Source organism: Octodon degus, unplaced genomic scaffold, assembly GCF_000260255.1.
Source record: "Octodon degus isolate 3935 unplaced genomic scaffold, OctDeg1.0 scaffold00018, whole genome shotgun sequence".
NCBI lineage: Eukaryota > Metazoa > Chordata > Mammalia > Rodentia > Octodontidae > Octodon > Octodon degus.
The window spans coordinates 13,235,170-13,262,300 of NW_004524594.1; the positions used below are offsets into that span (position 1 = coordinate 13,235,170).

Below are 27,131 nucleotides of genomic sequence, written 5' to 3' on the forward strand. Positions count from 1 at the left end.
ATAGTTGGGCTCCAGATCATCTTACTCTCTCTTGTCACTGACACCTGACACCCACAATTTAAAGGAGGAAGGTTTATTTTGGTTCATGTTTTCAGTTTGTGAGAGACTGGCTGCAAGGCAGGCAGGGCTCAGAGGGAGCTATGGTGGAGGACACCTGCTCCTGTCATAGTGGCCTGGAAGCAGAGCACGAAGGGGACCCCAAGGGGCTCCCTCCTCCCGGATCACAAGCACAGTGCATCAGCTTCTGACTGGGCTCCGTCTCCCCACAGCACGCCCAGCTCTCAGCTCATCTGTGAGTGCGTGCTCTGTGGAGCACAGCACCGTGATCACTCGCCTCCCAGAAGCCCAAGCGCTGCACACATGTGGCTTTGGGTGGATATTCTAGACCTGAACCATAACACAGATGTAAAAAAAAATCCTCTTTTTTACCAAAAGAAATAGAAGATACGAGTTCTCAATAAGACTGTCCCAGACATGTCACGTACGGTGAAATGGTCACAGCAGTGTGCACTGCAGCAGGGGTTTAGGCAGAAGGCTTCCAGAGACTTCATAATGGTAGTAAAGTTCACCAATCCTTTGAACACACTAGTCCGCCCCTGTCTGTGTGTGTCTCTCGGTGTATTTGTGCATACTGCAAAGGCCAGGGCCTGGCTCACAGCCAACATTCTGGCTCACAGCTGCTGCCACTCTGACACACACATCTGGGTTCTGTGTTCTGATACCCTGTCCCGGACCCACAGTAGGTCAGAGCACAATGGTAGCAGAAATGTCATGGGCAAATCCCGGTCTCCATCTGAGGTCATGATGACTCGATCCTGGAAAAGACACCCCAGGGGTTGAACACAGCGGCCAGGATCAGTGCAGGGCTCAGAGCTTTTGGATGCGTGAACTCCAAGGTGAATAGAGTGTAGCTGCCTCTATTCCTGAATAAAGATGAGTGGATTAAGGTGAGGAAACGGGAGTCTGCATTTCTTCTGATTTTAAATGTGACAGGAAAAAGTACTGCCCTAAAATTAACATGCTGTATTTCCTTTGGAAAAAGAAGAAAGAAAGTACCGCTCTCTGCCAAGAGACACATTCCCTGTGAGGGGGACAGCTCGGCCTGCACCAGAGTGACAGGCTGCTCTGTCTCTCAGACACAGACTCACAAACATCTGATGGAGAGTCATTGTCCTCAGTCAGTATCTCCACCTGGGGAGCTTGGGGTGACGCGTGGCAGTAGAGTGTACTAGATCCTTGGGATCTTCCTTTGTCGGTTACAGCTTCTTAGCCTTCACGAGGACACAATTAACATTTTCCTGTTTTCATCTCTGCCTTCTCATTTTGGGTCTCAAGTGAAGCTTTGTGATACATAAACATAACACCATCTTACAAATAAAAACCTACCAAAAAGCTCTATAAAATATAAAGATCTCTCTTTGTCCATCTGCCTCCAAAATCTTCTCCCTTCATTGGAAAGAACCCCAACAATTTCTTTTTACTTCTTCTTCTAGAATTTCTGCCATTATAAATTTCTTCATGTACATTTCTTCATTATAAATGATCCTGCACATGTACACTTTTCAGCCTATGCTTAAAGATACCTTTTGGAGATTTTTCGTGTCATTTCTTACACGGATGCCTTATTTTTCTTAACACATCCATGCTTTCCTGAGGCATCATAGCATACCACTATTTAACCCCCTGTCCGTTGCTGGAATCTAGGTTATTTCTGAAGTTCTGCTGGCACAAACTGTGCTCCAAGGGATAGATGCCTTTGTGAACACACGTGCATATTTTTCTAGGCTGCATACTAAGAAAAACATTTTTGCCTCTCAAGGTACACTGCATGTATAACATTTCTGTGGAAACTTCCAAACTCCCTCACAGTCGGTGCTAGCTTAGACATCCACCTTAAACTTTCATGTCTTGGCAAATCCTAAACATTATCTGTTTAAAAAATGTTTGGTCAATTTGATGTGCAAAAATGAATGTTTTCGTGTACTTTGTCCTGACTCCTAAGGTAGTTGAGAAGTTCTTTGTGGTGGTCTCTACATTATTTTTTCATTTTTTAAAAATGTAATTAGTACAGGGTCTACAGGGTCTCACTACTCAGGTCAGACCCATAGTGAGTCTCCTGTTTTCAGCCTCCCAAGCGCTGGGATTACAGGTGCGCACCACCACGCCCAGTCTCAATTACCGTCTCAGTGCGCCCCAGGATCAAGGCCCACATGGTATATTGGGGATCAAACCCTGGTCGTTGCGTCTGCCTAAGCAGTCACTTTAATCTACTGAGCTATTTGGCCAGCCTACATATGGGTTTTTACCATATAGCCAAACATTTTCATTAACAGAACTATTTCAAAAATGCTTCCTTTCCAGGACTGGAAATTAAAATATAATGTCACTGAAGGGTATGGATAGTTAATCCTTCCATACCTATCTGTAAAACTGCAACAGCCCAAGTCCTACCTCCCTCCATCCCTGCCCACTGCAGCTTCAGTGTCCTCTGTCCTTCCCTCTGTCTGTGGCCCCACATCCTGGGTCCCAGGCCTCCCTTGGAGAAGTGGTAGAAAGGTCACCACCCAAGCTCCAGGCCCTCTTGCTCAGGCCTGGCCTCTTCATAGATGGCTCAGCACTGTGTCTGCCATGGGCTTTCCCACTCTGAGCCACCCACACTCAACTCATGCTTTACCTGACCATTTTTGGCCTTTGTGGGTGTCACAGCGACAGGCTGCCTCTTTCCTTCTTCACCCGGTCCATGCTTGCTTTGTTGATTTCCCAGCACATGTTTAAATCATTTCCTCTGGACCTTAGCCCCCTCATCATAACCAGAAGGGCATGTGGGGACTATATAGACCCTTGTATAACTTGTTACCTAAAAGTCCAGAGACACTGAGTCCCATTTAAATATCTGTGGGGTTTTTTAGGGAGTCTGAAAGTTCATTTTAAACTGAGTTTTCTGTTGTCTCTTTCAGTTAGTTAATTCTTGACAAAGCATTTATTTAAGAGATGACCAAAGGGAAGGAGGGAAGTGGAAGGGATAGTTTCAGCTGCTATTACAGGGCAGACCTGTGAGAGGAATGACTGTATCTCAGGTACTCTTTCTGTGTCCTCATCCTTTGGACAGATGAGGAGACCAAGGCTGTCAGGATTTGGAATGAGTTACTGGGAATCCTACAGCTAACTCTATAGTGAGGAAAATTATGTCTATTTCACAAGATTGTTTTAATTGCAAGTGACAGCTGCCTAACTTAATCTGACGTATGTCAAGAAGTGACTGTATTATATAACTAGCTAAAAAATCTAGAAGGAAATTTTAGCATAGCTCATTCCAGAGGCTAAATTTGTATCATCAGGATTCATTTTGCTTCCACGTCTCTTTGTCTTCAAACACAGGCAGGTATTTTCCATGTAGTCTACTAAAAGCTGTAGACTTGGGCCCTAGCAGCTCAGAAATTTCAGCAAAATAAACCTTTTCCCTGCCACTATGTCTAGAAGAAGTCTTACAACTGCCTCCTACTGGATCAACTCAATCGAAGTACCTACCCAAGATTTCAGTGGTGGGGTCGAGTATTCCAATTCACCAGGCCTGAGAGGGGCACAGTCACCTTATTACAAATCGTAGGGAGAGGACTGGAGGATGGAAGTCAAGAGGCTAGAACCAGAAGAGTAGGAAGCAAGCAGACACCAGGGGTGTGTGTGTGTGTGTGTGTGTGTGTGTGTGTGTGTGTGTGTTGGTCAGTAAGTTGTTTCTGATTTTAAGATAGGGTCTCACTATGTAGTGCATACTGGCCTTGACCTCACTATGTAGCCCAGGCTGGCCTAGAACTCATGGTGATCTGCCCGGCTCTGCCTCCTGAGTGCTGAGATGACAGACGTGCACCGCTGCTCCCAGCTAGCAAGTTTTTCAAAGGGCAGATAAGAAATACTTTAGGATTTCTGTTACAGCTATTCAAATTTGTTCTTGGAGTGAAAGAGGAACTTCAGATGATAGTAAACAATAGACTTGATAAAATTTTATTTACAGAAATAAAATGCAGTGGGCTGGGTCTGGCCCATGGCTATACCTTACCCTTGGTCTATGCAGAGCAGAGAATTGTCTCCCCGCATATAGTGTAGAGATTTTAACATGTCAGGTTTGTCACACACAAAGTTTCCAGCCAGTTGCTGACTATTACTGCTATCATCATGATTATTGCCATGCAGAAAGGTGAGTAATAGTGAGACTAGCAATGATAATTGTAACACTAATAGAATAATGATATATAATAAATTATGAGTCATAGATCAGCTTTTTGCTATTCTAGGATTGCTTTTGAATTATTGGTGGAGCTTCCCCTCCACATAATCATGAAGCTGGGAGGCACCATGGAGGTATCTAACTCAAATACCTCATTTTATAGGTGAATCTCAGGCTCTGTAAATAGATGGTGGATGCACAACTCTGTACCGGAGGCTGGAGGTAGTTTTGGAATTTGCAGTTATTTCCTACAACCCTTCCACAGCCTTGGTGGACTCTGTGTTATAGGCACCTGATATACCTAGAGCATTTTAGCACACAAGTATAGTCAGACAGTACTCATGAATATTTAAATCTAAAGAGATAGACTGGTGATGGTCTTGCTAAGACTTTCAGCATGCCTGTGAGCCAGTGGAAAGGTCATATTTGAGCCCAGCCAGCAGGTGCTACATGATTCATTAAGCAGTCTCTGTTGCAAAGATGACTCAAATGTCTGTTTTACACAAAGATTCCTGAACACCCCACACTGCATTTGAAAACAAGAATAAGATGACTACTGGCTGACTACCCTCTTTGTCACTGTTCTTCCTGGTTTAGTGTGCTGGCACCTACCTAAATACCTCCTTCATTTTGGCTGCTTGCTAGTAAGAGGATTCCCTTCTAATCCTCATCACTGTGAGTACAGAGAGCCCCAGGAGACTTTCATCTATACTCAGTGTAAACTCCTTCACCAGATTCCTCAAGACTCTGGAGAAACCCTCCCTAGATTTTGGTTAACCAGCTGCACTGCATTGATCCAGGCTGTGGATATTGTACAACCACAATATTTTCACTCTTAATGTTTCTTTTTCTACATTTATTTCCAACTGTCATCACTCAGCACCATGTACATGAACCAATGCAAAGAAAAACTTTCATGAATCAAAACTAAGCTGCAGGTTTTGAAGAAGTTACAGATGCTTTAGAGATATTAGTAGGCAGAAGGGAAAATTGGGGCTCTGGTTTACTAATCTAAGGATTAGGAATCTTACTGTAAAGGTCCAGATACTATTTTTGGCCTGGTGACCATATGATAGGCTATGAGTTGCAATTCTGCTGTAAGTTCTGGTAAAGTCAAATATAAGACAAAAAGGTGAAGTATTTCAATTAACATTGTAGTACTTGAATGTAAACTTTATTTATTATTTATTTATTTATTTTTTATGAGTTTTAGGGCAAGGTCTACAGGACATACAGGGCCTCACTATGTAGATTGGGCTCATAGTGATTCTCCTGCCTTCAGTCTCCCAAGTGCTGAGATTACAGGTGTGTGCCACCATGCCCAGTCTCAATTGCTGTCTCAGCGTGATCTGGGGGTGGGACCAGCATGGCACACCAGGGATCTAACCCTGGCGGCTGTGTTCTGCTGAAGCAGGTGCTTTAGCCCACTGAGCTACCTGGTCAGCCCTCGCATATAAACTTTAGAAACATGGACTTTGTGGTTGGAGAAATGAAGGTTTGTCTCTGTTTTTCTTTTGGTTAGTAGGCAATTTGAGGTATATTAGTTCTCTTGTTCATAAATTGGGGATAATAATAGTAATTTACTCACCTTGTCTCCTGCCAATAGAATACTGATTATAGAGAATCAAGCAAAGGAAATCAGTTATCCCAGAGCTGGGTTGCTCTGTGGATGATGATAGTATAATCCAGTGGAGGAAAACCTAGGGCACATTGCTATAGCACTGTGTCACTAGAAATGCTAAAAGGCTGGCTATTACTGGTGTAATTAGTACTGTTTAACTAAACCCACTGGGTGAAACAAGTAGTGAAGAACATAAGTATCAGTTATGTACTGTATATACAAAATGCTAGAAGAAAGGATTTTTGTTTTTGTTTCTGAGGCAGGGTCTCAGTATATAGTATTTCAGACTAGCCTTGAACTCACTGGGTAGTCCCTGGCCTTGAACTCATGATAGTCCTCCTGCCTCAGCCTTCTAAGTATTGGATTACAGGCATGCAGCACCACATCAGAATAGAAGAAAGGACTTTGATTTTTTTTACCCATAAAGATATGACCAATTTTTATGGAGATAAATGTGTTTAACCTGATCTAAGTCTTAGATGGTGTATTTATGTATCTAAACATTACATGGTACCCTATAGCACTTGCACAATTTTTATGTTTTTATCTAGCAGTTAAAATATTTTAAAAATTTAAATAAGAGTATACCATTACTGAATTGATCTTTCCTAGCCACCTTCGAAAGAATTGAGTCAGAGAATATTAAGAAATATTTTTTCAGTACCCTGTTTGGGAAGAGACTGAAGAGATTGTAGCGGGGGGGGGGGGGTTTACTTTACCTTATGGCTTAGATTCTGGTCCTACCTTAGGATATGGTATCTTCTTTCCTACAGAAAGTGACAGTTCATATCATCCAGAGGAAAATCTTAGGGTTAAAAATCACTTTTTGAAAATTTCCTCTAGCACAGTGTTAAGGGAAGTGGCATGCGTAGGTCCCGGATGTTAACATGGTCAGAGAACCAGTGGTGAGGAGCAATTACAGGCCAGAAGAGCTCTGGGATCTGAGATAATGAGCTCCCAGGGACTTCATCTTGCTGTCTTTGCTTGTGCAATGACTGTTGCTATGGCTGGAGTTTGAAAGAATTTGGCCCCAGACGGCTTCTGTGCTCAACATCTTGGGGAAATGCTGGTTGCATAAGTATGTCCTGTGTATATTTGTGACAAGGTAGCAGCCATGAGATTGAGGTTGGATGTGCTGGTGACAGTGGAATAGGAGAAGTTTGCTTGAGAGGGGCAGAATAGAACAAAATGAAACAAAACAGGAATCTCACCTGTGTGTGTGCATGTACACATACCACTTGGGGCAATTGAAGTTCAGATCTATGATGTAGTAACTAAAGGAACATCTAAGAATGTTATTTTCATCTTAAAGTTCTGTATTTTTATGGACACCATATTGTAGTGAACAGGAATTGGGCCTGGGTAGAGATAGATGAGGGAGTAGTCCTCAGCTCTACCCTTTCCTGGCTAAGTGTGCAGGTTACTGAACCCTACCTCCTCAGCTGTGAGATGACTAGTAGTTGTTTCTCGCATTGCTCAAAGTGTCTATGTTTAGAAATGTTTCCAACACTGCTGTCTAGCCAGCCTTTGTAGGCTGGGTCCAAGTCACCAATCTGCACATCCTGCCTTCCCACTGTGGACTTGTAAAGACTGATGTCATGACCTTAATGTCTTAGCATGTACTGACTCATCACTCTAGAGATCTAGGCTTAGGGCCATGGAAAAGGAGAAGACCGGAGAGAAGGCAGTGAATCTCTACCTCCCATAACCTGCTATTCCATCACTGAGTGTTCTTCCCAGGCTGCCTCTGTGGGCTCTTGGGAAGGGGAAACTACGGCTCATTTGCTTTGGTTTTTGCACTCGTCTCCAGGATCACAGTTGTACATAGTGTGACATCTTTAATTGCAATTGTGAGATTCACTCTATTAAACTACTTCTTGCTAACTTTGTAGCCAAATGAGTGAATATCCACTCTTTGTTTGAGGATGTTATTTAAACATACAGAGAAAGTACCCATCTGTACCATAGTAAGACTCCATGGGCAAGGATAACTAATTTAATTTAACCAGAACTAGGCAGGTATGTACATGACATGAGGAGATAATTTACTTCCTCTTAACACTTCTTCCAGGAAAAAAGTGGTGGAAACTAGATGATAAATTCTAATTGACGGGCCTGGGAGATGGCTCAGTGGAGTAAGCGCTTCCCTGGCAAGTGCCAGGGCCTGAGTTCAATCCCCGGTTCCACAATAAATAAATAAATAAATAAATAAATAAATAAATAAATATAAAAAAAATCTTAAGAAAAAAAAATTCTAATTGACCCTTGGTGTCAATTAGGCAATAGGGACTCATAGGGACTGTGGCAGGCTGGGAAATAGATGTGTGTCCCAAACAGTCCCAGTTCAGGCTGATAGCTATCATTTGGGAATCTGGGGTCCAAAATGACTGTATTTCCCAGTACTTTAGCAGAAAGGTGAAATCTGGATTCTGTGGTGAATTTAACCAGCTTTTATGTGTTGTTAGATAATCCAAAGTCAAAAGCAGCGGTAACAGGAGCCCTGGGTTATGCTTGAGTTTATCAGCACTCAAGGAGATTGCCTGGGGATGTTGTGTGGGCAAGGGAGGCATTTGAAGGGAGAGATGGTGACACGGGCTAACTCACCAGAAATTATGCATGTGATTTGAGACTCTTCATAGTATAGAAGAAACATCTTAACTTCTTTTATTCAGACTTTATTAAGTTTCACAGACTTGGCTAAGGTAAGAGAGTAAATAAACACTTTTGGTTTCTTTCCATAACAAGGTTGAAACAACGCACATCAATATTTAGTTTAGGAAAACTTAAATAATTAATGATTGGCTGGAATTTATCATTGTAAATTCAAAGGTTTTAATGAAAGCACACATAAAATGCTTTAAAGGAGCTCACAAGAGAAGCTCCATCTAACGTCTTATGACCTTGCTCCAACCCTTAATAGTTAATATTGTTAAAGTTACTGTTTATTAAACTTAGTAATGAAAAAGGAATCCTTAAGTGGATAATTCTGTTATTTTGTATTAACAATATAGGAAAAGGTTATGTTTTCTTTGCACTGAGAAAACGCTCTGTAGGATGGGGTTGACTACTGGATAAAACTGTGTGAGGAGGGGGCTGAGACCACTACAGAAAGCATGCTTGAGAATAACAGCTGGGCAGCTGCTGGACAAGCCATCAGTGCTTAATTCAATGGGCTAAGGAAGTACAGGGAAAAGAACAAAAATGCAAAGAATGAAGTTTTGTTGTATGTTTTCTCTGTGTAAAGCACTGTATCCACTTCTCAGTAATGGATCTTGGAGTTGGAGCTGTTCCCTAGTAAGGGACAGTGCTCTGAGCAGGTGTTGAAGGTAGCCTTGGAAAGGTGAGGAGAGGGTGGGTTGAGGATGAAGGCCCATTGCCCATGGTAAAGAGCCTGCCATTTCTGAGTTAACTCAAGGCCCTTGCATGGGTTTGAGGCCGTGTGTCCCATTTCAGTGAACATCTAGATCTGATCGAGCTTCTGCTATATTGTATTTTAGTGTTGAATTCAATCCACCAGTTTTTACTGCATTTCTCTTAGATCCCTCTCATTATACATATGGAGGATTCCAGCAAATATTGGGACATGATCCTTGCTTTGATGTCATCATTTAAGAGATAATCAGATAAGTCAGATTCAGGAAAAAAACCATGCTCAGAGAGAAGTTAAATATTTCACAAGTTGAGCAGGAGCAAGCCTTTTTTCCAAGGCCACTTGGCATGAGAAGCTCCAATTTCATGGCAGTGTCCCAGCAGTCAAGTGGCACTGATAGTCCCAAGGCCAGCATCACTCGCCCTCCCCACTTTCAGAGTGGCTAATTGTGGTGCTTTTAGAAGGACTTCAAAAATGTCATGAAATGTCAAATCCTGACTATCTGTGGGAGTTTAAAGTCCTAGTTTCCTTAGGTAAGGTCACAAGACATTAGCTGGCGCTGCATTCTTTCTTGTGTCATACATTCTTTCTTCCTGCTTTGTTAGAGTTCTATCCAATGCCAGCTCCACAAGCGGAGCCTCCAACCCAGTACTTGAGCAGAGAACCTTCCTGCCACACCTTGCCCGAGGCATCTCCCTGGTACCATAGGCTTAGATTGCTCTTGTACCTCCAAATCACTAGCCCCTTGATAACTATTACACAGCTAATAGAGTTGTTCTTCCATACTCAAAGATTTTACATCCATGATTCAACCAACCACAGACTGAAAATATTTGAGAACAAAGTGTACCTGTACTGAATGTACAGACTTGCTTTTTTCCCTTGCCATTCTTTCTAAATAGAGTATAAAATGTATTCACACAGCATTCACAGTGCATTAAGTATTATAAGTAGTCTTGAGGTGATTGAAATAAGATTGAGGATGTGTGCGGGTTATCGTGAAAATGCTATGCCATTTTGTACAAGGAACTTGTGGCCTTTGTCCTCTAGCCACTCTTTCCCCATCTTCCCAAGGCTACCTTCAACACCTGCTCAGAGCATTGTCCCTTACTAGGGAACAGCTTCAACTCCAAGATCCATTACTGAGAAGTGGTATAATGCTTTATGCAGAGCATTATTTACAGTGATTTTGGTATCCTTGGAGAGCCTACAACAAGTCCTCCATTGTAGGAGACACTTCCAGGTCCTCGTCTCGGTCCAAGAAGCCAATATTTGTAATCCCAAAGTTATGTTACTGGAATCCCATCAAATTGATTCCAATCTACCACTTACAATGCAACCCACAGCGAAAATAAAGACGCTAAATTATATTTTCAATCATTGGGAGTCAAGGGGCTCTAAGTCCAGCCATGAAGATGGCTTTCTGGAACCAACAGAGCGACCCAGGGCCTCACCCAGTTTTATTCAGTGGGGGAGTGGCTTGAGGAATGACTGAGAATTGTGGGAAAGAGACTACTATGAGCTGAGCTAGGTGGTTGGCTTAAATTTACCTCTGTCATATGCAGAAAGGATATGCAGAGAGAGTAATCTGCATTATATAATATCTAGCGTTTTGGTAAGTCTGATGCTTCAGCTTTGATGCAGTCTTTCAAGCCCCAGGAAGTCATAGCCTCTATCTCGAGGCTGATCCCAGCTGGCGGCACGGAGCATTAGCTCTACCATCCTGTCTCGACCCGGCTCACGTTAAAGAGCAGCAGGTGTAGGTTACCAGGGAAACACGCACGCCACTATCACCAGCACCTCACCTAGACCAATATACATTGCTTAAGGCCAACTGAAGGATAAACAGAAGTCCCAGCCAGCTCTGTACATAACAATACAAGGAAATAGGGTCAAGCTCAGTCAAAATGGAGACAATCGCTCTTCTTTCAAGGACAGCTGCTCAGGTGGTCCTCCACACCCCGTGAGTACCAAGGGCATATCTATATACTGGGCTTGAGGTAGATATTCTAACCTACACTCACAGAGTCTTAAGTATAGCAGAGCAGGAATTAGGCAGGAAGCAAACCATATAAATAGACTGAACTGTGCAGTGTCAGGTCACAGTCATAAAAAAGTAAGGGGGCCCTCAGGAAAGGATTACTCAAAATAAGAACATTGAGATTTCAATTCTAATACATTGGGCCCTTGAGTTGCCACCAGCCTGACATTAAAAACAACTTGTGTTATGACTGGAATTTTAGTTTGAACTTATGGCCAGAGCCTTGAGTTATGACCTGAATGCTGGCTGCTTATGCTTCCAGATGGTCTCAGATACAGATTTAACCCTTCAGAGTTCTGGAAGGAACATTACAGCATCCTTTCCTGTATCAAGTTGAGAAATCCTGGGCCAGTGTCACTCTAAGGACACTGAGATCTGCCTGTAATCAGGAGAGAATCTTTGAAGGCTGTGCAGAGGAGCCTGAGTCTTCAGTTGGCCCCTTGAGTTGCGACCAGCCCTTGGCAACGAATCAAGTTTGTAAGTCAAGGGTCCACTTCGGAGATGTAGTCAATGATATATTCTGAAAATTATGAACTACATCTGTCTGTTAAAGAGGAGGGGAAGAAATGAGTAAGGAGAGGGCATATGCCACCACGGACTATGCTGTATCAGCAAAGGGCTCTGTGAATCAACCTGTCTCAACAAACCACCAGTGTGAGAATTCTCTGGTTGGTAGGCTCCCCTTGAGGAGTGATTGAATTAGCTTATCACATTAGTTAGAACATGGGTGTTTGGCAAGCCCAGATGACCAGCAGAATCAGCAGGGACTGACTACTTTATGACTGATCAATAGCCACTGATGTAGTGGATCATTAGAAGAAACCAAAGTTAAGAAAAGGCAGGCACAGATCCTCGGGGGAAGACTTGAAATGCTTCCCTGGGTGATGGATGCCAGCCTGTTGCTTTGCCTTTTTAAACTGCTCATTTGCCAAAGAGAGAGAGAGGTGCTGCCTTATTGTGTTCTTCCAGGGCCTCCTTGAAAAAAGGAGGAAGTGAGGAATGGGGAGATCTAGAAGATTTGTCCTGATGTCTCAACAAAGGAGGCCAGGGAGTCAGTATTTGATGGACGTACTGCTCCTCTGAACAGACTTAGGAGGAGCAGATGAGTGGGTATTGATAGGAAGTGCTCTGGATCTACCCCTGAACTCTCAGGCTTCCTGCAGAGTGCAAATAAGATAATGTAGAAAACATTTAGCATTAGCTAATGCTACTGTTGCTGTCTCAATCACCACAAATCAAAATATAATATAATACAATATATTTCATAAATATAATATATAATATAGTTAATAATACAATAAGACAGAATATTATCTTAATGTTCTAGAAGACAGAAATCTGAAATGAGTCTTAGTGGGCTCCAATCAAGGTATCACCAGGGAAATCTGCTGGAAGCCTTAAGGGAGAGTCTATTTCATTTTTTTTTTTTTTGCCAGCTTCTGGAAGCTTCCTATATTCCTTGTCATGACCCCTGCTTCTATCTTTAAGTCAGCAATATTGAGCTGACTCTTCCTCATGCCATCTCTCACATTCTCTCTCCTGTTTCCCTCTTCCACTTATCACACCTTGATGATTATGTTGGACCCATGTGGGTAACCCAAAATAATCTTCCTGTCTCAAGGCCAGCTGATTAGTGACCTTAATTGCACCTGCAACCTTAAAGCCCCTTTGCCATGTAAACAAATATATTCCTGGTTGTGGAGATGAGGTCATGGGCATTTGTAGGAGGAAGGACAGTATTCTACCTATTATTCGTATGTGCTAAAAAATCGGTAATGGTCTGTATTCATTATAGTATTCCCTGCAACTTCTTAAGTGTAAAGTTATCTGACGCCCTTCATTTTTTCCAGTGTAGGCCAGAAGCCTCAGCACTGTTAGGTTTTGGTATGTTGGACATTGACAGGCTAGAAAGCCTGTCTGGGGCAGCTCCAGAAAATAGGGATATGTTCAGGTGTCTTCTGGAGGGTGATGTGCAGATCTAGGAGGCTCATCATAAAGGGCTGTAAGTGGTTCGAAATGCTGCAACAAAGATGGTGTAGACCTTGGGGAGAGCAAATCTGGAAGAGATATGAGATATACAAGCTGCCCTTGTATGTCTGAAAGGTTGGTAGGTGGAGAAGGACTCAGGCTCCTTTCATTGTTTGGGCCATGCTAGAAGTGTACAATTTGTGCAGGTGAACCCAGGTTCTGTCCTAACTCTGCTACTCGTCAGCTGCCTGGCTTTGGGCAGATACCCTCGTGTTTCTGATCCCTAGTATTCTCCTCTATTAGGGAGAAATCATGACAGTAGCTCCCTTGTGAGAGTCAATGTGATAAGGCCCATCTCCAGTTATTATCATAACGGGTGACCACTGTGTAGACACCACAGGGAAACCAATTGGGGCTCACTATAAAAGATAAACTTTCTAATACTCAAAGCTGCCCAGCAGTGATCTGGCTCAGTGTGCGACATTGGCAATCTCCCCTTTTACCACCATGGCTCCAGCACTAGCCAGATAGGGGTATGTTAACTGGCTGCACCAGAGTCACCTGGAGGCTTTCTTAGAAATCCAGACATCTCATCCTCACTCGGATGTACTGAACTTTCATTTCTTGTCCAAGAGTCAGTGGCATCATGGCATTTAAGACCTTGGCAAGCTCAGCTGTAGCCTTTACTGACAGGCCTGGGAAGTTCTCCTTTTGGACATGGGAGATCTCCAAGCTGAGCCTTCTCAATAGGTCTTCCAGATAGGTGTGTGGCTGGGATACTGAGAAGGAAATGACTTAACCAGCTCTGAAACCTTTGGGCACCAAGCTGGACAAGGCATCTAGTAGCTGTGGCTTTCTCTGTATCTTGGGGACGCCTTGCAATTGCTTTTCTTCAGTGGGGTCTTCTCCTTTCCTGAAGCACAGCAATCTATCTATGTGCCTTTATTCTTTTCTAGGCTGACCAGCCAACCTTGCAAAGCAGCACCAATCCCAAGCAGGAAGGCAGGCTGATCACCAGACTATGCAGATGGCAAGATATTTCCAGAGCTGGTCACCCTATGATTCTGTGGAGAGATGTTTAGGGTGTCCTCAAAGTTCACCCTAAATCCTTGAAAGTCACCCATGTTTAGCTCTCTAAGGCCTGGAATTCTCCTTGAGAGCCCAACACTTTTGCATCTCAATAGGAAACCCAAATTTAAGCCAAATACTCACGAAAGAAACACCTAGTCAGTGACATCTGAGTCAACAAGAATGTCTTGAGCCTCCCTTAGGAACATGGTTTTCTGGGGGATGTCCTGACATGGTCTTGGCTGTAACCCCACCTGAAAACCAAACAAAGGAAGGAGAGTCCCCTTTCTGTATCCTCATTAGTTTTCCCCACAGGAGTCTCCCCAGTTTACTGGAGTTGAATGAAGTTTATAAATTTGTTTTTGTGTTGTTCCATGAATCAGAGATCAGTAACAGTTATTTCATAATTGACTTGTTGGGAGCTGGGCTTCTCAGTATGTTCCTAGGTCATGTCATAATCTTTGTCTTTAGGAGAGATTCCCAATGTGGGATGATCAGATACCCCACCTAGTCTTCCACTAGGTCATAAAGATTCACTGTTCCTTGACATTTTAATTCTATTTGGGTGGTAGACATAGGCAAAATTGTTGGAACAAAGCTGATTTAAATCTGTGCCCTGAGGAGAGTATCTCTAAAATCTAGAGGGTTGATACTCAAGGTTATATTCCTGATGTTTTCTGAAAGCTTGTCTAGTTATTCTGCTGACACTGAGGGGAGTAGGAATTCTCAGGTTCCAGCCACTCTGGCCTCCCTAAGATTTTCTCGTCAGATAATCCAGCAGTCTTTTCCTAAATATTCTCTCAGAGGAATTTTCTAATGACCCAGTGAATTGGATGTTACTGTTCAAAAGAATAAATATCTTTTCCTTCCATGGCTAGAATGGGAAATTTAAACCAAGAACCAAGTGACTGTGTAATTATATAATTGCATGCCATCAACTTACTGTCCACAGGCTACTCATTAGAGCTGGTGTTTTAGTTTCTGTTTTTGGATGGGCAAAACACATCCAAATTTTCTGCACCCATTCAGAATTCTGTCTCCAGATACTGTTTCGGACACATGCGAAGACACTCAAAGGCCTATCCTACTCTTGCCATACATGTCATTTGTGAGTTTGCTCCTACCCTTGGCCTGAGAAGAGGAACTCCTTTACCTCAGTTTTCATCCATAATATTGATTAGGTCGACTTCTCCAATTCCACCATGAATGATAGTAGTGGTCTTTCAATGTCTTAGTAGTGACTTTGGCATTTCCCTGGCCCAAGTGCCACTGTACCTATGTCCCATTGGCCTTGGTCTGTTTGCCTTAGAAATCTGGATTGAGAATTGTTTAAAGGTAATCGAGAGTTAAGAAGATGTTATTGGCTGAACTGTAGACTGCATTTGACCAAACCCAGCTTTACTGATGCTAGAAAAGCATACTTTTGTTGAAGAGCTAGCAAAGGCAAAAGTGGAAGTAAAGACGTAAGAAATGATTATGATGTTGGGTTTTCTTCTATCTTTCTTACTGTAAAGAGATGAGATTCAGCCACTCATTATAAATAAAATAATTTGCCTCATGGTAAATTCAAAATATGTTGAACCATGGGTAACTGGAATGGAATCATATCTCAGAAAGTGTTGCTAATATTTTTGTAATCTATATGGGGGAATTATAGAACCATAGAGTTTTAAAACTTTAAAGATTTTCTAATCTAATTCATATTTGACATAATAAGAGTTTCAGACCTAAAATATAGACATGGTCTGAAATCAGTACCTATATCCTGTTGATATCTTGCATTAAAGATGTGTTTTTACCATTTTGTAGTGCTTCATTCCTCTGCCTGATCATGAGTAGGAACTTTACATCCATTCTTGTGCTGTTTTTGAAACCATCAGGTGACAGCGGCTCTAAAATTTCTCCAATCTCATGGGGTTGTATTTTACCATTCAGGTACAAGCCCCACATGATCTGTGGTTAACTCTGCTCTTTAGCTAGACCCTTGAGTATCCAGGGAGACGGTTACAAGGGACATAGTATTAGTGATATCTGCAGTGCCTCAGAGGAGAACCTTCAGGAATGTGTAGGTACAGGGGCTGAAAATGAACAGAAGAAGGGATGAGAGGAGACCTTCCATGCTGGACCTTCTAGATTACTTTCACTGGACCTGTGGGGACATAGGAACTGTAAGAGAAGGACATACTTCTTGCCCAATGAGCATCCTCCACATGGTTAAATCAGGGCTTGTAATACTTAACAGGGGTGGACAGACTCAAAGGCCGTTGGAAATACCAGGCTGTTTTAGAGTTTTGGGCCTGATTATAGCAGGAACAATGTTCTTTAGGGAGTTGGAGAAATGCAACAGGTGAGACAGTTGTAGTTATAGTCACCATTGAATGGTACCCAGAGCTCAAAGTTGACACCTCCTGTGTTTCCAGTCTTCTTCATCAAGTACCCTGACTGTCTTATTGTTGTTCTTGATTGTCTTAATATCTCTGCAGGGACAGTTTCTGGACATCTCTGCATCCCCCTGTATTTCCCTAAGTTCTCAAGCTGAGGTTCAAACTTGGGTAGTGGAGCGGCGGATGAGTGAGACCCACTGTGAACCTGCTTTGGGGTTCCCTGGGGGAATGTTCTGCCGCCACCTCACCCAGCCCGTGAAGGAGGCCAAAAGAATTGGTGCCCACTGAGGCAGTAGTGGAGCATGCAACAGGAAGTCTTGACTCCAGCACCACATCTAATGAGCCTGTTATTAGAGGCTCTTGGCAGACTGAGGCAAATCAAACGCTAATGAAAAGCAGACCCTGAGAGTAGTTGGAAACTTACTAAGAGCACCATTACATGGCTTCTTTGAGTCGCAGAGGGTAATTTACACGATATGCTAAGCATCCCATTGAAAAAAAAGGCTCACATGGATTTGGGTGAGAAGAAATGAGGCAGTGGCTGGAAAATTAACAGCTGTTTAAATAATTCAGTAGCAAGGCTAAGGCTCAAGGACATCATAGACACATTGTCAAAGGTTTTAATTCTCCCAAGAGCTCTCTCATCCATAGCCTTACCTTGTGGGACCATGGAGGCCATTGAAGAGGTCTGGTAGACCTGGCCTACGGATGCTTTCTGTGTTCTAGAATTTCATCATTGCTAACTCCTCCACCCAGGAAGTACTCAGGTAGAACTAGAGGCAGCCGACAGTGTCAGGGAACTCCGTGGAGTTGGTATAGCCTGGGCATTAAAATTCCTCATTGCTTTATTTTGTCTGCACAGCCACAGAATGTAGAAAGTATCAATAAGAGCTGAAGGATGCAAGCTGGAAAGGACTTAGCATGTTTATCCCGGAGATCTGACCAGCCTGAGTCCTGCCCGCTCACCCCACTGCCATGGAAACAAAGCCTTAGGCTACAGAAGACTCGGGCCTCCGCTTGTGTCCAGTTCACCTGGCAGTAACCACTTCTTCCTCTTTAATCTGGGCACACTCTTTGAAACCCCATCATATTCATGATGCTGACAGGGCCCAGAAGGGCACGTGTGATCAGTATTTTTCCTAAAGTCCATCATGTGCACATCAGAGGCTGCATCTGGTGAGGAATTGAGGCTCTTGGGGTGGACATACCGAATTCCATACTGCATTTATTCTCTATTTAATAAGCTATGGACGGACTGCATAATTGATTTGAGGAGAGCCTTTATTTCTGCCAGGTTTGTGTTCAGATGTTCCCTTACTGCAGAAACTGGCCCTGGCCCCTTGGTATAGAATTGCATGACTTCTTCATGTCCTGTTCTCCTCTGCCTTTACCTTCCTCCTGCTACTTATTGCTGTTTGTAAAAGATTTGTGCACATACTTGTTCTCCTTCTACAATGTCTACTCCTGGGAGCAAGACTGTCTTTTTCATTTTCTACACTATTTTTAGCATCTAGACTAGGGCAGAATTCTGTACGTGGCCAATGGTAATTCATGCAGTAAATGCACAAGGGGTAAGGGCTTGCTGATATATATGCTGCCAGCCTATCGCTAGAGGGGCTTCATTCCCAGGAGAAAGCAAGGTACTCTTGAGAAACTCTTACCTTATTTTAGCAAAATTTATAAGGACTAAGTACTAGGTATTAAAAATCACAGTTCTCTTCTCAGGGTGCAGTGGTGTCAGCTGCAGACGTCTAAATGAAACTAAATTCCTTCACTAATATCCATGTTAGAAATCAGGCCCCCTGGGTGCCCTTCTCAAGAACCCCTTCTGCCTAAGTTTCCCTTGACATCATTTGCAGAATTTTGTCACTACTCATGGGACAGGCAGATGTTCCCTTCCTTAGCAGGGGCTTAGGAATGAGGATTGTACCTTCCTCATCACTGAGCGTGGTGTCTTATGCGTAGAGTGGTCATTAAGTGCACGTTCCCCATTACTGTGGCTGCTTCTGTCTGCGTTCAGTAACCAGCATGTATAGCTGTGTGTGGCATGCATTTTCATCATGATATTTACTCTCTTGAAGGTATGTAAGCCTAGAAACAGCTCTATATTATGTTATACAATGCTGTACAATGTATTACATAGTGTTCTCCATTTCAAGATCTCCTTGTGTTCCGGCAGAAGTAGTGATTAGTTAAGTTGGCTCAGAATTTTTTACAAAGAGTTTTTTTTTTGGGGGGGAGGGTAGACTTCCTATGTCCCACCAGCAATTAAAAAATGATTGCCAATGTACGTGTGTGAGACACTCTTAGAAGCGTGAAACATCTGTTTAATTCAAGAGGGGCCAGTCACAGGAATTCTCCCAATAAATACCTGTGGGTTCATGATGTTTTGATGCTGTCACTTTGATGTGGCTGATTTGATTGAGGGCTTCAGGGACACTTTGTCATGGCCTAAAAAGCAAACCACTAAATGGACAGCAGTTTTGTACAACTAAGAAATGTGTGGAACAGGCCTCCAACCACTTCTCAGGGCTGGGTGTATATGTTCCCCTCATGTTTGCATGTTTTCACTTTGGCATGGCTGTTTTGATGCCTGCAGCTTTCCTTACATCGCATGAACCTTGCCAGAATGTTTAAGTACTTGCCAGTCTCACTTAAATACCAACCATGCACGAGATTCTAATTTCAATGGCAGGAGGGATGCCATTCAATTGGAAGCAGAAGACAAGGCTATTAACTATTTCAAGGGAAGCCATAGAGCTTTGCCAAGAACTGTTAAGGAACACCCAAAACACTGCAGAACATACACGACCTCTCTTCATTGTTGCCTGTCTTCTGATTTAGAGCTTCATGTGACAGTATTGGCTGGAGAAACATTTAAATATGGAAAAATACCCACCGTATACTTAGAAATATGGGCTACCCTCATCAAAAAAATAATTAATTTGATTATTTTGTTCTTCTATGTCATAAAAAGTACTTTTCTGTCTGTTTTACTTGGCAGGAGGCAGAAGTGATATGGGTTGTTCACTGTTCCTGTCCTCAGGCTGTGAGCACACATCTCCTATTTTCTTTTTTAGGAGTTCTGATTGACCATTAGTGCCTACACATGTAACTCTTGATCTGTGATACCAACAGTGGCCTCAAATGTCCACTAAATGGATGGATATGGAGACTAGCAAGCTTACATTTTTTTCACTAACATTTTCATCTGAATATGCTACAGAATCATGCAAGATTATTCCCAATTTTAAAGCATTTTGGGAGCAAGTATATTAAGCAGCCAATTGTGAAAAAATAAGTCAATCATAGCATTGTATTTGAGTCCCTTGTCTTCACTCTAGGAGTGGAAGTTACTTTCTTGGCATTTTGTTGTAATAGTAGTATAGTTGGGTAGGTCAGCTGGATTGCATGTCATCCTTGTTGGAGACTTGACAAGTAATATCTCTTCTTCATGTTCCATGGACAAAAGATTTCCCACATCAAGCACAATGCTAGCACATGATTGTTTAACTTTCATGTAGTACATATCACACTATTTTTTCAACACACCACACAGCTAACATGTGACGGAGTCAGGATTTGAAGCCACCACTCTGATCTTAAAGCCCACACTGTTCCCACTATGAGTGATGGTTCCCAGTCTACAGAGAGGAAAGTTGGCACAGTCAGTGGTGAGAATATCTTGGAAGACACCAGCCTGTCATCTACCCAAGGACAGTAACCTGCCTTTCCAGATGCTAAAAGCTTTCCATTTTCAAAAATTTTAATTAATTAATTAATTTTATATTTTGTTGGTACAGGGTCTTGCTATGCAGTTCAGAATCTTAGTAATCCTTCTGTTTCAGCCTCCCCAGCACTGGGATTCTAGGCGTGTGCCACCACGCCTGGTTTCAGGGCTGGCAGGGCAGGTCCCAGGCTGCATGGCATGTGGTACAGGGATCATACTTGGGTCCTTGCACTTGCCAGGCAGGCAGTGAGACTGCCGAGCTATCTCCCCACCCCAGATTTACCTTATTTTTTTAAAATCAAACGATGGTGGTTGTAAATGGCAGCTATAAAGATGTTCCAAGATGCCAAAGTAAAATGCTGACACCCCATGTCAGTACCCCATGCTTACTTGAGGAATCTCATTGGCCTGGGAAGTTACAAAGTTGGGGAAGGGGCAGTGTCCCCATTCCCCTGCCCAGGGTGCCACTCAGCAGACTCCCAAGATGGCTTGCGGACCCTTGAGTTTAACCAAAACAGAGCAGAGCTGCATCTGTGAAATAAAACAATCGAAATGTTTGGGAAACTACTCCTTTGACTCTCAGTGGTCTTGGCTTGGGGGCAGCTTGGCAGAGTCCTGATGGTATAATGACCTTTTAAAAATTACAGTAGGTTGAGCTTTCTGGATAAACTGCCCTTTTCGAAAGAGAGGTAAGACTTGGCTTCTTGGCATCTGTGGCTTTTACAGGACATAGAAAGCTGGAGCGTGGAGGTCTTTTCATTTTGGTATAACTCAGACTGCTGCTCTCCAAAACTGTTACCTTTTTGCTGTTGTTAAAAGAATGAAAGAGCTCAGATTTGGAAGCCAGACATACCTGGATGTGGATCCCTATTTTCTCTGGCCTTGCGACCCTCAGCAGTTATCCTCTATGAAAGGCATGGGGCAACTTCCCTCCCAGAGTCAGCGCTGGGGCCCAGCTCTTGGGAGAACCCATCACTCACTGCTTGGGGGATTCCTTTGTTTCTTTACCATGAGTATCTCAACCATGGGAATCAAAGCACTTGACACACAGGGGGTTGGTGAGTCCTGTTGTCCTGCTTGCAGGTAGCCTGGAATCCAGAGTGCCCTGTGTCGTTTTTTCATCCCCATGGGAGCAGGCAGGCCACTATGACCTAAGGCCCTGACACTGTATAGCTGTGGTGCCCAGTCTCTAACCACTGCTCCCCTTCCATTGCAGTGCCAACAATATGCCCAAGCAAGTGGAAGTGCGCATGCACGACAGCCATCTCAGCTCAGAGGAGCCGAAGCAACGACACCTGGGCCTGCGCTTGTGTGACAAGCTGGGGAAGAACCTCCTGCTCACACTGACGGTGTTTGGTAGGTGCCTGAGCCCCCAGCCCCTCCTCTCTGGTGCTCTCCTGCCTCTGTGGGGGAGCCGGGCTGAGCACCAGGCCTGTTGTGTCCAGTGCCCCATTGGCCAAGGTGTGGCTGCTGCTATGGAATCAGCCTCCCCAATCCACCTACCGCAGCTGTGTGCCCTCCTCTTTTGGGTCCGAGTGGGTCTTCAACTTTGCACATATGGTTTCTAGTGAGTGGGTCAGCATGCAGATTCTTAGGCCATCCCCATGGAGATAGCCTCAGCCCATCGGTAGGGAGGTCCAGGAATCCACATTTAGCAAGCCTTAAACTGATTCCAATTAGGTAGTGAGGGGATCAGTTTAGAGAAATACCTGTCCCAAGCTAGGGTGACCATTGCAGAGAATGCCATTAAAAGGAGGCAGGCTCTGCCTTTCTGCAGAAGCATTGTTAGGTTAGATTGATGGGGCATGTTACCTAAAGAGGTCAGTGTAGAGATTTGTCCTTATATGTTGATCCATCCAGCTTCTATTCAAAAGGCTTCCTTCCTGGCTCCCTCCCTCACCCTATGGTGCTTCTTGTGTGTGGATACTTGATACAGTCTCAGTGTTGAATTTTCCACCAGGTTTTCTAGACATTGAGCTATACTGCAGATTCTTGCAAGGCCAGCCACACCATCTCCCATCTCAGTTTCTTCTCTGTTCTTCAGCTCTCTGTTTAGCCACATGGGGAGGTAGTGACAACCCATTGTGTCGCTCTGGTCACCACTGACCCCACACCCGCCCACGCACCCTCCGTCCTGTGGCCTCTCCTTTGAGCCAGTCTTATCTTCTATTGGGTCAGGGTCAAGATGGGGAACTTATGCAGCTTAGTTCATGGAGTCCCAGGAAAGCATAAGCAGGGGTAGGTGCTCCAAAGGTCCTCCTCCATGTGAGCAGCTCTCATTTAGCACAGGACTTTGAAAAGCTGAACTATGATTTATATTTGTGGAAGAAATAAGATCAGATATCTAGTCATGTCACTCCCTCCACATTTCTGGAATTCATTCTAAAGCAGACCTGGGAACTCCTTCCCTCCTTTGTAACCAGTGGGCTATGGCCTTATTATGGTCCCCGGCTGTTTTTTTCGCTGGCCATCCATTTTCAAAGATCTAAAGTCTTTCTGTCAGGACCTGTGTGTCTGTAAAGGGAAAAGTTCCTGGTGATATCTCTGGCTAACTTAGTTCTGCTAAAAGTACAGAGTTTGAAAGTCCTTCCTTGAGCTTCCATACCATCAGTAAGTCTAGGGATTGATTAAAGGAGCCTGATGTCAAAGACAGATCTGGAGCATAAGCCATGAAGAATCGATTGGCAGAGAAAATAGATAGATGGGGATTTGCAGTCATTTGGTCAATCAAACATTTTATTTTAGACTCCAGTTAAAAATGGATGACACATTTAATAGCCCAGCCATGTGGCCAGACCTGGGCTGGAAGAAGAAGCCACATGAGGCACTGCAAGTTGTTGCTACTGAAAGTCTCTGATGCTGCAATATCTTTTGTGTGTGTGTGTGTGTGTGTGTGTGTGTGTGCGTGTGTGTGTCTATTTATATTTATTTTCCCCCCTGAGGATAAATTTTATTTATTTTTTTCATTTTTAAAATTTTTTCCATAATTTTATTGACAAATACCAATGAGACAATTTCAAATCAAATTGGTAGGACAGTTTCAATAATTAACATATTGCATACTGTCTTCCAAGTGGTTATTTGCTGTACAAGATGCAGACATGATACCTTATTTACAAACACCATTAGAACAAATCCCTCTATTCATTAAGAGAATGTAACTATATATCTATCCAAACCATTTTGAATACACAGATACAAAATGGACATTCATTTACATATCCCCTTTTTTGTTTAGTTCCATCTTTTGAATATTATAGGTGTGTTAACTCAGCAAAATATTCTAAAAGAGTCCAGTAATCCATAATAGTATAGGGTCTTCTGCTTGACTGGCAATGTCAGAAATTGTTAACCTGAGTCCCCTACAGCTCAACATAACAACATGACTTTATTCTTGTACTACGTTTTTATACTTTTCTGCTAGATGGGTAAGACCAAGATAAAGCAAGACCTATGTAACAAGAGTTGTAGCTTTTGGATCTGAGAAGGTCAGTCAAATCCCCTCAGGATTTTTCCTGAGATCCTGTACCTCAGATTGTAGATCCTTTGTCAGTGTCAGCCATGTGGATGAGTCACGACCATTGCTTGGCCAGTGTGCTCCTCATGAAAGCCTGAGAGAATGTTTTTCTCTCCATGTGACTCTCCTTAGGCACACTCTACGTCATCGAGCACTTTCCTCTTTGGCCCCATAATCTCCTTGATCAGAAAATTTGGGACACTACTGAGTTCCATGACGTTACAGTACAAGATCTCATTTGTCCTGAGTCGTAATAGGTTGGGGCCACATCTTCTTTCCCACCCCACTTTTAGAAGGCTCCCCTCGATTCGTCCAACACACCAAGCTGGAATAGTTCTAGCTGTCAAATCAGTTTCACTTAACTAACATTTTTATTGGATGTTATTAATCATTTCATGAATCAGAAGCATGAGAAAGGTCAGTTTCACCAAGAAAAGTCCACAGAACTATTCATTTGACTGGGGCAAAAAATCGAGAGAGATTCAGATTTCCCCTCTTTTCTCCTTCCTTGTAGGTGTCATCCTGGGGGCAGTATGTGGAGGGCTTCTTCGCTTGGCCTCTCCCATCCACCCTGATGTGGTTATGTTGATAGCCTTCCCGGGGGACATACTCATGAGGATGCTAAAAATGCTCATTCTTCCCCTCATCATCTCCAGCTTAATCACAGGTAAGCCCACCTCTCGGGAGTCTCTCCACAAGGAATCATTGTCCTGTGCTGGAATCTCAGATCAGCTGAGTCAATGAGATCATCTGTGTCATTCACATCAAAGCTTTGATTTCCCTGTCCCTAAAAAGGGGGAATCATCAACCCCCAAAGAAAAATGTCCTTGTCATCTGTTGGCCAGCCCATCCTTCTCTCAAACCACAAAAAAGAAAAGGGAGACAGCCACGTGTCAAAGTGATATCTCCCGTGATTTTAATTTTTAATGTACACATTTTCAATTTTGTAGAGTATGTTTTATTTACAAACTGATGAAGTTAACACATGGAAAAGGATGGTGCCTTTATTATTTCATTGGGTATGGAGAGTGGTGAACATTAAAAATAAATGAAATGTTAGACATGAAAGCCCTTTGAATGTTTTAGGACAAGGGTGTCCTTAATGTGTGACATCATGCTTGCTTATTTAGACTTAAAGGATTAATTATTTAAGAGCATTTCTCCCCTTGCCATAGGTTTATACTATTAATTTCCTCCTTCCAAAATAATATTGCTTCATCAGGGCACTGGTTGGTGTTTATAGAGAATAGCTCTTTTTTGTTGCTTTGTTTTCATTTAGGTATTTGGTACAGGGTCTCATTACACAGCCCAAACTTGTAGTGTTCCTCCTGTTTTCAGCCTCTTCAGCACTGGGATTACAGGTGTGCACCACCACATCCAGACTCAGTTGCCAGCCCCTTGGGCCCTGGAAGTGGGCCTAGTGTGGCATGTGGGACAAGGGATTGAACCCTCATCCTTGCGCTTGTCAAAGCAGGTGCTTAGTCTGCTGAGCTCTCTCGCCGGCTCTGAGAATAACTCTTGAGTTACGGATTGGAAGCTGGACCTTGGTCCATATATGGGTGCCTATTAGCTATGCCACCTTGAGAAGTTGCCCTCTGGACTGTCCACCTTACACAGGAAGTGAAGCCCAGTTAGCCCAAGAGATTCAGATGTTGCTCTGTGTCATTCTAAGGTCTCATAGATAGTCAACCACTGAACCTAGTGACTAGCAAGGCTGGAGCTCAGGATCAAGTGTTCATGGGCTCATTGGGGTCCTATCAATCACTCCTAGCTTGAACAAAACTGTTTTTGCCTCAGATGCTTCTTTCCAAGTCAGAAAAAAATCATCTCTACACTTGTTGAAGAGACTGTGTGCATGCCAAGCTGTTCAGGAAACCCGACTTTCATTGGCCAGAATTAGACCATAGTTTGTAAAGAAAAGGAAGTCATCTATGGGTCAGTTTCAGAGAAGTTTGCATCAATGACTTCTCCCCCACAGCAAAGAGAATGGATCCCAAGAAAAGAGGCCCAGTCTCTCTCTGTCTAACAAAAGAAGGAACTGAAATCAGGAAGTGGACAAATTGAAAAACAACTGGAAAAAAAATCAGTGAGGCTGGAGTTTTTGTGACTTGCTTGGAATTTCCTCTAGCCTCCCTTGGTACAGATGAGGCACCACTGCTGCCTTATGCACCTGTTTTCTGATCCTCACATGAGGTTGGGAAATGACAAACATCAGGCTTTGTTTCAGACAGATGAGAAAGCGCTGCTGAGTCCTCATTCTCAGATTCTGCATTTCAGTGGCTAGTGAAGTACTCAAAGGGTATTTTGAGCCTCCCTTGGATCTACCATCTTTTCATTTTCCTAAGTTGGAACATTAAGTAATACCAATAGACATGGAAAGTAGTGTGCACCAGCAACACCACTTTATAAAATAAAGATGATGTGACAATATAGGGGACATCCGATGACAATTGAAAATGAAAGACCTTCAACTTTAAGTCACTCTTGCACAGTGACAAAAATGTATGAAAATTCTGTTCTTCCCATTTCTCAAGAATCTTAAAAATAACCATGAAAATAATAAATGGCATAGTTAATTGAAGAATTGGTCAAACATTGAGTACTAGATTTAGTTGACCATGAGTGCATTTGAGTAATAGGAAGCCCAGAGTGATAGGTGTGGAGAGAAGGGACATGAGCAGACACAGAACAGAGTTAATTCTTCTGGATTTCTTTTCTGCGCAGGGTTGTCAGGCCTGGATGCTAAAGCCAGTGGTCGCTTAGGGACGAGAGCCATGGTATATTATATGTCCACGACGGTCATCGCTGCTGTGTTGGGTGTCATCCTGGTCTTAGCCATCCACCCTGGGAATCCCAAGCTCAAGAAGCAGCTGGGACCTGGGAAGAAGAATGATGAGGTCTCTAGCCTGGATGCCTTCTTGGATCTTATCCGAAATCTCTTCCCTGAAAACCTGGTCCAAGCCTGTTTCCAGCAGGTAACCTGAAGTTCTGGCACTCAGTCTTCTCCAACCACTCAAATTATTAAAGGGGTCGCTTAGACCACTCTATGTAGCAATCTCCTTACTATTTAATTATCCTTTTCTAGGTCCACGGTTGATATGACATGGCCTAGGGTAGGCTCTTGGGATTGGAATCTTGTGGTAGTTTTTTAAACTCCCCTCTTTTTTCCTGCTAACTTAATATCTTCTTACTCTGAGATCTTTCATATAT

The 27,131-nt window shown here is 43.2% G+C and overlaps 1 protein-coding gene across 4 annotated transcripts in view; it reads left to right on the plus strand.

Moving 5' to 3' along the window:
- The window catches only part of Slc1a2 (solute carrier family 1 member 2), a 132,542-nt gene that overhangs the window by 53,647 nt on the left and 51,764 nt on the right, over window positions 1-27,131 (plus strand). For all 4 annotated transcript variants that reach the window (XM_023710469.1, XM_023710466.1, XM_023710468.1 and 1 more), the window contains exons 2-4: window positions 21,621-21,760; window positions 24,436-24,588; window positions 26,646-26,896. In XM_023710469.1, coding sequence (XP_023566237.1) covers window positions 21,631-21,760; window positions 24,436-24,588; window positions 26,646-26,896 — 534 coding nt within the window. In that variant the 5' untranslated portion in view covers window positions 21,621-21,630. The remainder of the gene's footprint in view (window positions 1-21,620; window positions 21,761-24,435; window positions 24,589-26,645; window positions 26,897-27,131) is intronic.